This window comes from Boleophthalmus pectinirostris, unplaced genomic scaffold, assembly GCF_026225935.1.
Source record: "Boleophthalmus pectinirostris isolate CB_2022bp ecotype Guang Dong unplaced genomic scaffold, ASM2622593v1 HiC_scaffold_2, whole genome shotgun sequence".
NCBI classification, from domain to species: domain Eukaryota; kingdom Metazoa; phylum Chordata; class Actinopteri; order Gobiiformes; family Gobiidae; genus Boleophthalmus; species Boleophthalmus pectinirostris.
In genome coordinates, this window is record NW_026571152.1 from 5,458,318 (window position 1) to 5,473,505 (window position 15,188).

At 40.5% G+C, this 15,188-nt stretch overlaps 1 protein-coding gene across 3 annotated transcripts in view; it reads right to left on the reverse strand.

Annotated features, from left to right (window-relative positions):
* peak1 (pseudopodium-enriched atypical kinase 1) overlaps positions 1 to 15,188 on the reverse strand; it is a 227,674-nt gene that overhangs the window by 27,432 nt on the left and 185,054 nt on the right. For all 3 annotated transcript variants that reach the window (XM_055155511.1, XM_055155510.1, XM_055155512.1), the window contains one exon: positions 12,077 to 15,172. In XM_055155511.1, coding sequence (XP_055011486.1) covers positions 12,077 to 15,172 — 3,096 coding nt within the window. The remainder of the gene's footprint in view (positions 1 to 12,076; positions 15,173 to 15,188) is intronic.

Consider the following 15,188-nt stretch of genomic DNA (forward strand, 5'->3'; position numbering starts at 1 on the left):
AAGTAAAAGACTTAAAAGCTTAAAAGAGATTGTACTTTTCTTATATGTTTTTTTTCTTCTTCATTGTGCAGTTTTTGGCTGGTGCGGACTTATGGTCTGGAAAATACAGTTAACTTTCATGTTTGGTGTATTTGTTTTGGAAATAAAGTGAATCGTACTGATAAATTCTGAATTATTGTTCATTCCGGGCAGGGCAGGGCAGGGCAGGGCAGGGTGAGGAGGCATTTACTGAGTTTACTGAATATTTACTGAACAATGAACTGAACATTGTAAACACAGAGCAAGTATAGACCCTTGTAAATAATGTGCACATTTCTTTAGTAAACAATATACATAAGTACAAATAATGGCACAGTAGAATTTACACATTTGTAAACTCTAAATTCCAATAAGAATTTGAAAGTGAAAGTTTCTCCGCAAAGACTATCTGTGTCAAATATTATGTCAAAAAGTACAGCAAAGACAGCTCCAAGGTGACAGAAACATATGTTTTTTTAAAGAGCCATATTCGGCTGTTTTCTGATCTAAGTTCTAATGTTGTTTCCTCATCACAAACAGACCTGGAGTTGTGTTTTGTTTCATTCACACAAACTCTATATTTAGGTTTCCTCTCAAATCGAAAGCACCTTGTGATGTCATGAGGTAATACAGAAAGTTCTCCACTGTGTTTTTAAACGCCATACACCTTCACTAGAATCATTTGGATCATTTCAGCCAATCTTTACTGAACAAAAGTTAAACAGTATCTTGAAAATTTCCGCTTTATGACATCACAAGGTGGAGCAGAGCATTTTGAGCTATGGACTAATAATATATGACTCAAATATGTGTGAATGAAACAAAACACAACTCCAGGTCTGTTTTTGATGAGATAACAATGTTCTAACATGACTTAAAGCTCACAAGAGGCCATTTTGCGTAATATGTCTCTGATGTGTTCTGTCTGAGAGAAGAAAGTTTAAAAATGCAGGATGATGATTGATTTTCAAACAGTTCATCCACAGTTCAATAGTTGAGTGGACCTGGGCAGGGCGGTGTGTTCTGTTTTGTTCTGATTCACAGGTGACTTCTGGACATTGCCACAGTCCGGAAGTCACTTGTGAATTTTCTTATGACTAACAATTGATGTCAGCAAAATCCAGTGACTAATGAAAATCATGGAAAAATACACTATGATAAATGATACGTCAAAACTTAAAGGTTCACTGTGTAAATTGTGTCCACTACTTGCCTGAAATGTTCCACTGTATGGCATTAAAGGTGACCTACGTAACTGTCCTGTTGGAGGAGGGTGTGCCAGTCTTCACGGAGATGTTATTGCTTTGTCTGGAATGTTCCACACTATGGCATTAATCTAATCTATCTCCACTGAGCAGCACAAGAAGCCAATAGGCCAAGTTACAGGTCAGATCTGTGGAGAGGTAAAGGCATGTTTTTCATACTGTGGAACATTTGAGGTGTACCTTTAATTTAAGAATAATGGAGAAAATATGATCTTTTTTTTATCATTTTATTTAGATGAAAGGTGCTGTGTTACACAAAATGGACTCTTGTGAGCATTTAGCCATGTTATAATACTGTTACCTCCTCAAAAACACACCTGGAGTTGTGTTTTTTTTTTGTTTTTTTCACACATTTAAGTAATCTTTTATTATTAGTCTGTTTACGTCTCTCTCGCATCGACATCAGCTGAACATTACTGATTGGTAAAGTATTAATAAACACCAGTAGATAAACTTATCATATCGTGGCCACTGCAGTGTAGAACAATGAGCTTATGCTGTCGCTTTTGTTTAGGTGTTCATGTGGGAATTGCGAAGAGCTTTCTGCTACGTCAAACGTGTCATAGGTTTATCTGCCGCGTCATCGTTGTAGCAGCTTTAGTTCGTTGTCACGTGGGAGGGTAGCAGAAATACACTGCAATTTGTTAAAAAAACACTGAATCAATCTAAAAACCACTTCGGCGACCAGTGTTGGGGAGTAACAGATTACATGTACAAGTTATGAGTAACTGTATTCGGTTACAGTTACTGTTTCAGTGAGTGGTAATTGGATTACAGTTACTGTGTTGAAATAAATGGATTACATGGCGGTACTTTCCTGTTTTCACATTTTGGGCTAAACCAGGACTAAAACCAGAACTAAAACCAGGATTAAACCAGGACTAAACCAGGATTAAACCAGGTCTAAACCAGAACTAAAACCAGAACTAAAACCAGGATTAAACCAGGACTAAACCAGGATTAAACCAGGTCTAAACCAGAACTAAAACCAGAACTAAACCAGGACTAAACCAGGTCTAAACTAGGACTAAATCAGGTCTAAAACCAGGACTAAAACCAGGACCAGGACTAAACCAGGACTAAACAATATGACACTAACAGTAGGGTGGGCATAATTTAAGGCAGCAGTGATCTCATATAAAATTAATTTCTCTATCATGTTTAAGGAAAGACTGGACTTTTTATTTTCTTTTAACAGACAAAACTATTTATGTTAAGATTCTAGTCTTTGCTTCTCTACAGTAAAACAAAAGTCTGTTCATGGAGACTTGGGCTCAACAGACAATTTGAAGAGAACAAACATGAATTTTCAGCATGTGGTGCTACATTCATGTCGTTTTAAAAAAGCATGACAATATCAAGTAATCCAAAGTATTCAGATTACATTACTCACTTTAAGTAATTTAATGGATTACGTTACAAACGACATATTTAATATATATTTAAAAGTAACCATCCCAACACTGCGACATATACAAGGTTCACACATCACTCTTAGAAGGTAAAAAGCTCTGAAAAGTTGATTTTGCATGAGATGGGCCCTTTAAGTTACTTACAGTTTTCTTAGCCCTTATGTTCACCCCAATAAAAACAAAAATACTACTATACTCCACACGACATAAAGGAATCATAGTGAATTTACAAGCTTTGATTCATCCAGGTGAAACACAACTTATAACTGCTGTTTTTTTACCTGAAAACAATTCACACTTCACCCTCCACTTTTTTAGGGCCTGTTAACATCTACGGTGGCCCTGCAGGGACATGCTGTACACAGGAGCACATATGCAGACTTTTACAGCGTGGACATTGAAATCATTTTATCAGTCTGGCCTACATACATGAAGAGCATTTACTACTGAGAAGTCAAGGCAGTGAGTTTCCTCTTCCTTTCTTGTACTACAACCAGTGTTGGGAAGTTACTTTTAAAATGTCTTCCCCTACAGATTACAGATTACATACCCCAAAATGTAGTTTGTAACGGAATCCATTAAATTACTTAAAGTGAGTAACATAATCTGAATACTTTAGATTACTTGATATTGTTATGCTTTTTAAAACTACATGAATGTAGCAACCACATCCTGCAAATTCTTGTTTGTTCTGTTCAAACTGGCTGCAGATATCATGAGCCTATGCAGTTTGTTTTCAGTATTACTTATTTCAGTAGCGCCGATTTGACATTTAACTTGTAGGTGATATATATATATATATATATATATATATATATATATATATATATATATATATATATATATATATATATATATATATATATATATATATTTATCTCATGTTGGAAGAAGTGGGTGGACAGTGTTTGTGGCGTGTACAACACCCACCACATGCCTGTCTCTCTCTTCTTTAACTACAAAGTGACAAAAAAAAAAAAGGGATATAGCCCAAAATGTGAAAACAGGAAAATACCTCCATATAATCCATTTATTTCAACAAAGTAACTGTAATCCAATCACCACTCATGGAAACAGTAACTGTAACTGAATACAGTTACTCATAATTTGTACTCTGATTACGTAACACCGGTACATGTAATCTGTTACTCTTCAACACTGACTACAGAGTATAGAGCCACAGAACAGCTCTGTATGAATCCAATTTCAGACATTAAGAAACTTTCTGGGCCCATTATGACCAATAAATAATGTATTTTTCAAACTATAAATCACACTTTTTTCATGGTTTGGGTGTCTCCTGTGACTTATATATTAAAATGTTCCCACTGAAGCCACGAGAGGCTCTAGTCTTGTGTGTCAGTATCTGCTGCTCCTGTTCCTCCTGTACCACTGTCACTTCACTCTACTGCACATGTCTCCTGCAGAAAGAGCCTCTGTCCTGTCTGTATCATGTCAGTCGATCACACCAGAAAATTATATTTTGCAGATTACAAATAGTGGTAGTGAAATCTGCAGCTGAAAACGATAATTGAGCAGCAGAAAGAAAGCGAGAAACTTGTGACACCGGGAGGATGCACCATGAAACTTTCCTGAAAGTCACTGAATCACTGTTGGGATTCAGAAAGGCTGGAATAATTCTAACTGGAACTGATGCTGAGTCTGACGACAGCTACACAGAAGAGGAAGTGGTGCTCTGTTTACCTCCGGAGTTGGAGTTGCTCAGAAGTGACACAGAGGATGAAGAATTGAATGGATTTAGTGATTTGGAGTGAGATGGAGAGTTTGGTAAACTTGTTCTGTTCTGTTGTTTATGTTATAGTTTATCTGAAGAACTGTTCATATGTGACGTTAACAGTCTGTTTTTCTCTCTTCTATTGTTATTACTAGAACTTGACTTTCAAGATCGGTTCCTGGCCTCTGATTTTCTAACATATACTTCCCCCCAAAAGTGCGAGTTATATGTTTTTTTCTTCTTCATTACACATTTTTTGGCTGGTGCGACTTATACTCCGGAGCGACTTACAGTCTGAAAAATACAGTAGTCAAATAACATCAGTTTATATGTAAAACCAGGATATCAGCTGAACCGATATTTGGAAGTTGATATCGAATCTGGTGAAATTTTCAGTACTGGGTTTGATGTTCGATTTTCTTTTAAAACCATCAAAACATGTTACCAAATATCAGAATTAAAATGAACGCACCACATGAATCCACTTTTCTCTTGGAGGGTCACCATGGAGATGTTATTACTTTTCCTAGAATGTTCCACAGTATGGCATTCCATTCCACAAGGACACAACCGGGCCAAATGACAGGTCAGGTCAGTACAGAATACAGATACTATGAGGTCGTTTACAGTAAGAATTTGTATTTATAAGAAGTTTTAGCAGTAACAACACCTCGTTTTTATGTAATTTAATAAGTGCGAGATCTATTTGTGTATATATTCTGCTCTACAAATCAATAAATCAACCCCAAACCAGAAAAGTTGCACACCTTAAAGCCGACCTTTTTGTCATTTTCAACTTTTTCACCAACATTTTTACAGCTATAACACAATGCGACTTAAAAATCCCAAACTATTTCTACTCAAATATTACAATTTAAGTTCATTTCTTCGCACCACTCTCTCTCTGTCTCATCCGCACACACTTTCTTCGTCTTCACTTAATAAATACCTTGATGCTTGCTGCGTGCTTCGGGGTCAGGACTTGACTTGTTCAGATCCGCCTGGTTCTTTTACTAAAATCCTGCGCTACTTTGCTCTTCACTTTTCTAATGACTAATCCCAAAACACGAGCCCTCGAGCCACAGAAACTACTCTAAAAACGTCAGTACGCAGCTCTCCAAAGTAATCGTTTTAAAAGTATTTGAATCCTGACTTACCCGCTGTACTGGCTGACACAACTGCCCATTTGTAAAGCTCGAGAATCACATCGTCTCACTTAAAATCCATGATAGAAATCTCGGTATCTCGGTTCTTGTCCGGTTAAGTTAAGTTAAGTTGTTCTTCTGAAAGTCTTCACCTGCGAAAAGGTAGTGTCCGGACAGAAGAAGGAGCACGCCCACCCTGAGCCAATCAGAAAGCGGCTGCCGAGTTAACCCCTCGCTCACCGGTCGGAACAACAGGGTAATAAAAAGTTACACGTTCACGACGAGCAGGAAGGTTTAAGGTCAGGTCATGAGGACGGACTAAAAATGCTACAAGATTTTCATACAAATACAATATTACAGAAAATACTTATTCACCAAATTCACTTTCTGTATTCATATTACTTCATAAACTGTACTTATACAATATTATCTTTAATTAATTGTTTATTCCTGGTTAAATCCTGGTTTAGTCCTGGTTTATACCTGGTTTAGAACTGGTTTTAGTCCTGATTTTAGTCCTGGTTTAGTCTTAGTTTTAGTCCTGGTTTTAGTACTGGTTCAGACTTGGTTTAGATCTGGTTTTAGTCTTTGTTTAGTCCTGGTTTTAGTTCTGGTTTAGTCTTGGTTTTAGATGTGGTTTAGTCCTGGTTTTAGTCCTTGTTTAGACCTGGTTTAGTCCTGGTTTTAGTTTTTCTGGTTTTAGTCCCTGGTTTAGTCCTGGTTTAGTCCTGGTTTTAGTTTTCCTGGTTTAGTCCTGGTTTTAGTCCTGGTTTTAGACCTGGTTTAGTCCTGGTTTAGTCCTGGTTTTAGTTCTGGTTTTAGTCCTGGTTTAGTCCTGGTTTTAGTCCTGGTTTTAGTCTTGGTTTAGTTCTGGTTTAGTCCTGGTTTTAGTCCCGTTTAGACCTGGTTTTAGTATTGGTTTAATCCTGGATTTAGTTCTGGTTAAGTCCTGCTTTAGACCTGGTTTTAGTCTTGGATTAGTCCTGGTGTAGACCTGCTTTGAGTCCTGGTTGAGTCCTGGTTTAGTCCTGGTTTAGACCTGGTTTTAGTCCTAGTTTAGTCCTGGTTTTAGTCCTGGTTTAGCCCTGGTTTAGTCCTGGTTTAGTCCTGGTTTTAGTCGTGGTTTAGACCTGGTTTAGTCCTGGTTTAGACCTGGTTGAGTCCTGGTTTAGTCCTGGTTTAGTCCTTGGTTTAGCCCTGGTTTTAGTCTTGGTTTAGTCCTGGTTTTTGTCCTGGTTTAGACCTGGTTTAGTCCTGGTTTAGACCTGGTTTAGTCCTAGTTTTAGTCCTGAAAAACATGTCAGATATTTGGATGCTCTGAATACAGAAGTTAAATGAGGAATAACTTTGAACCACTGCAAACTCTTTAAAAAGGCTCTAGTTCTGTTTCTCATGTTTTTAAGACACTAAAACTCAGACGCAGCAGCTTCAACTTCAACATAATCTCGTCTAAACTTGATGATCCATTGTATAGAATAGTTTTGGTACATTCCTCATTGAAAAGTAAAGGACTATTTGACCTGGAGGCGTTGTGCAGTTATTCATTAACAGCTTCAAAGTAAACAAAAGGTTAAAGGGTGAGAAACGCGAGAAGTTGCAAAGGAAGGTGGAGCCGGGGCTGGTGGTGATTTTATCTGGTGGAAAGTAACTAATGACAGTAATATTAAAGGTGCTGAGACTTGCTTGTGTCCATGGAGGTGTTATTTGTTTACCTGGAATGTCACACAGTAGGGCATTAAACATATCTCCCTTCCGTTTGTTCAATTAGAGGTGATTTATAGCTCAAAAATAGCTCAAAAACATGAATTCTCACCATGTGCAGGCTCGCTTCTGCATAGATCTGACCATGAACCTGTCTCTGCTGCGATTACCAAGTTTATTTCCAGACTGAAAAGTTACACAGTGCACCTTTAAAAGTCATATGGTTGGTTTTCAGATTCCAAATTCACAATTGTTGAACCTCATTTCTGTTAGTGACTATGTCTAAGAACTGACTGTATTACAACAATAATCTGCATTTTAACATTTTTAATTTTAGCTGCCCTCCATCTGCATTAAAGGGCCCATCAGAAAATAGTGTAATATTTTCTGATCTATGTCATAATGTTTTGCCATCACAAACAGACCTGGAGTTGTGTTTTGTTTCATCCACTGGTGTTTCGGGTTCAGTGTGGTTTTACTTGTCCCAGTGACTGTGCTTTCTGCTGCTGTGTGATTGCGGTGGGCAGAGTGTGGAAACTGCACTCCCGAGACAATGTATGCACAGGGATTCACGCTCTGGTCGGGAGTTCAGCAGCATTTCACACTACGACCACTTTCTCGTGCCTTTGGATACAACTTTCTTGTGCTTTTGGATGCCCTGGCTGTGTACAATGGGTAAGTACATTCCAGGGTTCACACTCTTTTACACTGACAAAATTTCTTCTTAAATTTCTTTTTCTTTCTTACTTAACAGAACTCTGTAGTTAAGAAAAAGAGATATTACAATTTCATGACTTTTCCAAAACTTAAATTGAATTTGCAAAATTCTATGACTTTTCCAGATGTGGAAAATGACATTTTCAATTTCCATGACTTTTCCAGGTTTTCCGTGACAGTGGTTCACAAAGTACCAGGAGTAGCAGAGATATTTTATTCTGAAAATACTCTGGATCTGTCAGTTCTGTGCGTCTGATTTCCTGTTTTGCTCATGTGATTTTGTCAGCTTGACGTCAGAGACCTCTGCAGTGTCCAGCAAAAAATACACTTCTCGTGGATTCTTTGTGTAGGCCTGCGCCCACCTGCACCGAGGTCAGGGTGGCAGCATTCAACTTTTAACAAATGAACTAACTAACACATTTTAATGACTTTCTAAGTCACATGTGTCCCGAACCACACTGCACCTGCCGTGAGGGTACACCGGAGCTCCTTCTTTCAATCAGAAAACACCTGGTGAGGAAGTGCTCCACTGTGTTTTTAAACACCATGCACCTCCACTAGAATCATTTGGGTCATTGTGATGTCATCTGAAACCCAGCAATTTGGTAGTTTACTTTTACAGCACCAACAACTTTTCCCAGTTTGAACACGAGGCACGTTTTGTTGTAAAATACATGCCCCATTATTACTGTATCATTAAGAGTTACTATGTAATTTAAAGTATTATTCATTCCCTCCTCACTCACACTTGATGATAAACCACAGTATAATCACGACTGACAGAATGTGGAGAGAAATCTGCAGCCTCTTTAAGTGTAGCCTATTTTTATTTTATTTTTTCAAATAAACTTAACTTTAAGGTGCACTTTGTAACTTAAAAGGGACGGGGCAAGACAAAATTTCCATGAGACTGGGTCCACAAGAATGAGTTACATAGTAAATAGTAAACTAAATGTAACATATACATTTCACAGTTCAGTTTCCAGGACTGAACCGTGGACTGGGACTGAGACCAGGGCCAGACCGAGACAAGATCAGGACTGAGACCAGGGCCAGACCAGGATCAGACTGGGATCAGACTGGGATCAGACCTGGACCAGACCGGGACTCAAACCGGGACCAGACCAGGACTGAGACCAGGACCGAGAGTGTCCTGTCCTGTTTTAGTCCTGTTTCAGTCCTGTTTTAGCCTTGGTTTAGTCCTGGTTCAGTCCTGGTTTAGTCCTAGTTCAGTCCTGGATCAGTCCTGTTTTAGTCCTGGTTCAGTCCTGGTTTAGTCCTGTTTCAGTCCTGGTTCAGTCCTGTTTTATCCTTGGTTCAGTTCTGGTTCAGTCCTGTTTCAGTCCTGGTTCAGTCTTGTTTTAGTCTTGGTTTAGTCCTGTTTCAGTCCTGGTTCAGACCTGGTTCAGTCCTGGTTCAGTCCTGTTTTATCCTTGGTTCAGTTCTGGTTCAGTCCTGTTTCAGTCCTGGTTCAGTCTTGTTTTAGTCTTGGTTCAGTCCTGTTTCAGTCCTGTTTCGGTCCTGTTTTAGTCCTGGTTAAGTCCTGTTTTAATCCTTTCTTAATCCTGGATTCAGTCCTGGTTCAGTCCTGGTTTAGCCTTGGTTCAGTCCTGATTCAGTCCTTGTTCAGTCCTGGTTCAGTCCTGGTTCAGTCCTGATTCAGTCCTGGTCAAAATCGGACGAAAAGGGAAACGTCGTTGTCCGTTTTTTCCATTATTCATTTCTTATTTTTGGTTTTATTTTGAAAAACGAATGAACGGATGATACACAGATTCTGCTTATCTTTCCTCGGAGATACACCAGTTTAATGTCATGCTGTGTAATATCCAGTAAAAACCAATAACATCTCCATGGAAACAAACCTTGCACCAGAAAAGTTACATCGTGAACTTTTAAACCCATAGCGAAGTGAAAAGAGTGAACATCGCGTTCAGCTAAAACAGCTCTGCTAAAACATGCAAATTTATGAAGTTGGTTATTTAGAGTGAGAAGAACAAAGGCACACCTACGAACGTTTGATGTGAATTTGAAAAAAAAAAAAAAAACTGAAGAGAAAGTCGACAGATTGGGGCCGGGTTTTGACAGTGTCGAGTGGTGAAATATTTAAGAGTTCACCAGCTCAGGGCTCAGAGGAGGAGAGAGGAATTATGAGCAAAGAAGTACAGTAGTGATCGAGGAGAGTCAGGCGCCAAGAGACCAGCCAAAAGTTTCAGATGTGTCTCCAAAAATATCAAGTGGAGGATGTGGGGAGGTACAGGCACTGAGATGATTGAAGTTTGACATAGTTAAGGCTCATTTTTGCTCTAGACATAGTGACTTCTGTCCATCATATGATCCATCTCCTTATGTGGACATGTGGAATCTTAGCAGAGCTCCACTGTGTTTTTAAACTCCAAACACTTTTTTTTTTTTTTTTTTAGAATCATTTGGGTCATTTCAGCCCTGGAATTGCCCATCTCTACTGAATTTAAAAGTAAAATGGAGCTGTTAACTTGAAAACTACAACGTCATGACATCACAAGGTGGAACAGAGCGTCTTGAGCTTTGGAGATGTAGACAGATTAATAATAAAGGATTAATCAAACATGTGTGAGTGAAAGAAAACACAACTCCAGGTCTGTTTTTGAGGAGATAACAAGATTCTAACAGGATTTAAAGCTCCTAAGAGTCAATATATTTGCATAATAAACCTTTAAATTACTTATTATTAACAAGCAATAATACTGATGAAAACTACTACTACTACTACTAATTATGCATCAGTTTTATATACAGGGTTCCCACAGTCATGGAAATCCTGGAAAACACATGGAAATTGAAAATGTAATTTCCCAGGCCTGGAAAAGTCATGGAATTTGAATATGTCTTTCACGCAATTACAGCGTTCTGTTATGTTTTCATTAGTCTATTATGATTATTTCTGAATGTCTGCGCCTTTTGTTTAAAAGAGACGACAATAAATGCACTGACAGGATTTTGAATGTTCAGAAACTATAATCCTAAACCATAAGGTGAGTGGAAAGAGTTAACATTTCATATTTAGCCCTGAAAGTCTGATCAATTCTACACATGTAGGTGCTGTAAATCCATGGAAAATTCACTTTAGGTCATGATAAAGTCATGGAAAAGAGTGGGATTCCTGCTTTTCTGGACACTCATAGACATTTTACAGATCATTATTCATTCACTCCACACTCGAAGGGGATAAGTAGACTGATGGAAATGAGGCTGCCAGTCAAACATGTGTGAATGAAACAAAACACCAAATCCTGGAAAAGTCATGGAAATTGAAAATTTAATTTTCCAGGCCTGGAAAAGTCATGGAATTTTAATATATCTTACATCTTTCATATGTCTTCACCCACGTTGCCTTGTATGAAAGTGGTGTGTGTGTGATGGTGGTGGTTGGAGGGGATAAGTAGACTGACGGAAATGAGGCTGCGAGTTTGCACCATCAGTCCCTCCACACCACACACTAGGCAATGTGGGTGAACACACACAACACACCCATCCTACTTGCTGAGCTTCTGAGATCTGACGGGATCAGGGTTTGACAAACAGATATGGCCACAACTAGTGACACACTGGACAATGATAACTGCATATGATCTTTAATAGTATTGGAGTAGTAGTAGTACTACTGCTCCTGGTAATTTTTTGTCAATTTTAGTGAAAAATAGGTCAATTTGCAGCTTTCTGGTCATGTATGTGCTGCCTCCAGAGGCCACTACAATGTCAAGTACTATGTGACATCAGACAGTACTGCTCTAATTACAGTAAGGTGTTTCTGATACAAATACCTGGTAGCGGAGTTTGAAGTGTGGATATCTGTTATAATCACATTGTTCCTTATACCCCACACCCCACCCCTCTTACCCCTCACTCTTTTCTTTAGTCCCACAGGTAGAGCCCAGTTTAGCAGCTTTATTTGACAATGGCTGAAAAGTGTTTAGTCCCACTTTAAAAATCCCTCCTAATGCATGTTTTTAAAGACCAAACAACATATTTGTGATCTTTTGAGCTTTTTGGACAAATATACATCAGTCAGACAAAAAAGCTGTTTTAAAATGATCATGTACATACCCAGCTGGTTCTCCCCCAGTGGTCGAAGGAGATGGTGTTCGTCTTTGACTTGCAGATTTCAGGTTTTCTTCTGGGTTTAACAGCGCTGTCTCTCTCACCTCCTCTATCCTCAGCTCCCCCTCTCCTGGCCCACTATCCGGTTTATACGTGAATATTATCGTTGGTTTCTGGTTCGGATCTTCTGGTTTGGCCTCTGCAAACCACTGATGTTGCTGCACAGGTGGAGCTGGGAGCATGTGTATTACCGTCCCATCTAATCCAACCAACTTCCCTTTCTCTTTTTCGACTTTTTCTTTCTGATCTTCGTCGTCTTTTCGCCTCTTGAAAAAACTCCTAAACGATATCCAGCGTTTCGGTTTGGCGCTTTCCGAATTACCGCGCCTTCCGTCTCCTTCGCCTTCGGTCTGCCTCGACGGAGATCCTGAACTCTTTGTCCAGTTGGCGAAATGTCTTTGCAGTATATTGGTGGCATGGTACGGCGACGATGTTGACCTGGGAGGAGGAAAGGGCGGGTTTTGCTCCGATTTCGGACTGGAGAGTGACACCGCTGCAGATGCGCTTTGAGATTTTGATAACACTTTCGACGGCGTATCTTTTTTGGACTTGAACCCAACATCGGCCGAGGAGAAGAACGATTTGGGTCTCAAAAGTGTCTCTTTCATCGCATCTGGAGGTAGAGAATACAACTCTTCTATACTTTTGTCCTGCGATGTTGGCGTATCCGGAGGCGTTTGCGGAGGTTGAATTGACGTGACGATTTGAGAAAGGACAGCGCTTGCTTCTTCTCTGTGGCTACCTGTAGACCTATAAGTCAAATCAATATCATCTTTCTTACAATCTCCTGTTATTCTAGATGATGTACTAGTACTTGGACTACTCTTAGCGATCGCCGAACTAGCTGGTGAACTCGTCAAAGATATAGGTTGAATGCAGCCAGAATGAGAGCTGGTACTGGACACTGTGCTAGAATCTAAATTAGACCTAACCTGTAAATTTGACACTTTCGCAGACAATTCTGGTTGTGGTTTCTTGTCCTCAAATGAAGCTCGCTCTGAAGTACCTCTACCGGAGATCGTTTTGTCTGTAGATGATGACTGGACACTTTCAGACGACCCAATTTCTTCGTAAGTGTGACTGGCCACCCTACTCCCTGCACCCTTAGGTGGGGGTAGCTCTCCACACACTCCTAAAAAGCTCTTGTATACCGCTAAGTTGTCATACGCGCTTGGATTGATCACTATGGGGACTTTAACCGCGTTCTTACAGCTTCGCGCGTAGGCCGGTTCGTCTCGAATAATAATGGGGAACGGGGGCATCCCTGCGTTGTTGAAACTATTAAACTTGATTTCAGATAAGTTTGGAGATTTGACCGGAACAGTGCGCGAAGACGACAGCCCAGCGATCGGAGAGGTAGGAGCGGATTTATGATTGTAATATTGAGTAGCGACAGAAGATCCAGAATTGCTTCCATTTCCGAAATCGACTTTTGCGATTTTCTGTCTCGGACTCGTGCTTGATGTCCACACTTCTTGGTAGCGTATGTTGCCAGGTTTTTTGCGCAAGGCGGGAATCGGTGCAATGGAAATGGGCGTTTTGGGCGAAATGGCGAAACATGGAGAGGTGGGTGAAAGTGGTTGGCTGGAGAAAGTTTTGGGAAGTGGCGTTGGAATAGTGGGGCTTGAAACAGTGGGAGATTTAGGCGTAGAATTGCAAACTTGTTCATCTTTGCTCGCCATAGACGCGGATACATCAACTACAGTGTAAGGCTTGCATATGAGCGATTTTTCTAGATTAACAACACGGTATGGTTTAGCTTTCTCCTCTGTTGGGCTAAAACTAATTGTAACAGGCTGTCCTTGGATAGCTTGGGGCATTGGTAAACCTTCTTTACCTTCTTGATCCTCTAACCTAATAGCCAAAACGGACGTGTGCGTTTCAGTAACTTTAACTGGACTTTTCGGAGAAGTGCATTGGATATTTGGAGACGTGGGCGACTGTAAGCCATTTTTCATCAGACAGGGGGCGCTGCTACCGCTGCTTGAGGTCGTCCTTGAATCTTCAGGCTGCGAAGAAGATGATTCAGGGGAAGTTGTAGTTTCAGAATTGGACAGGAATCCACTCCCTTGCAAATTGTGATGTCCGTACGGCATGAGACTTCCGTTTGAGTCCATAGACGGATAACCATTCAAAATTTCATCGTAGCTATCGTCGTAATCAACTGCGCAGATTCTTTGGAGCGACCTATTTCGCAGCGGGACGGTATTCCACTTTTTTCCCGCAGCAAATGGCACGGGGGACAACGTAGCCGCTCGGAAATTTGCAAACCGTGGCTGTCCTCGCATTCGAATTTCCATCGCTAACAACTCCTCATCGCTCTCATCCCAGCTTTCATGCTCTTCTTCTCGTTCGGTATCATCGTCGTCTTCGTCGTCCTCATCCTCACTCGAGAATTCTGGGTAACAAAACCTCCCGCCCTCTCGGCTAATAATTTCCGCACTATCACTTAACGAAACACGTTTTTGCGACGAACTTGGACCACCGCTCGGACAGTCTCCTCCGCTAGTGTTACTTCCCATGGCTAAACAGCTCGCAGCAGGTAGCCCTCTTTCCAGCGATTTTCGATATGAGGTGCTAATTCGACCCCAAAACAAGTCTTTAGATCCTGAAAGAGGAGGCGAGCTCGGACCAGGGCCCAAACCAGCAATTTCTTTCAAAACATCAGTAAGTCCGCTGTTATTGTTGTTCCCACTTGGTGTTCGTGGGCTAAGTGGTCCGTAGCCCTCGATCTCTTGGCTCCCTCCTTCGCCATCATTGTTATTGTTGCTCGGTCGTTTTTGGTTGAGTCCGTTGTGGGTCCAAACAGTGAATGCAGAAGTTTTTCCAGTTTCGACTTGGGAGTTTACGGGAGACTGTACAGTGTTCCCGTCTGAATCGAGTCCTGATGATGGAGACGTTGGGGACGTTGGGGACGTTGGGGACGTTGGAGACGTTGGAGAAGTCGGAGATGTTGGAGACGTTGGAGAGGAGGGGAGCATCATGGTGGGCTTCACAGCGATGGTCGGCTTCTTGGCCACAGGAGGTCGGAAATGCCCAGTCCTGAAACAAAGGAAAG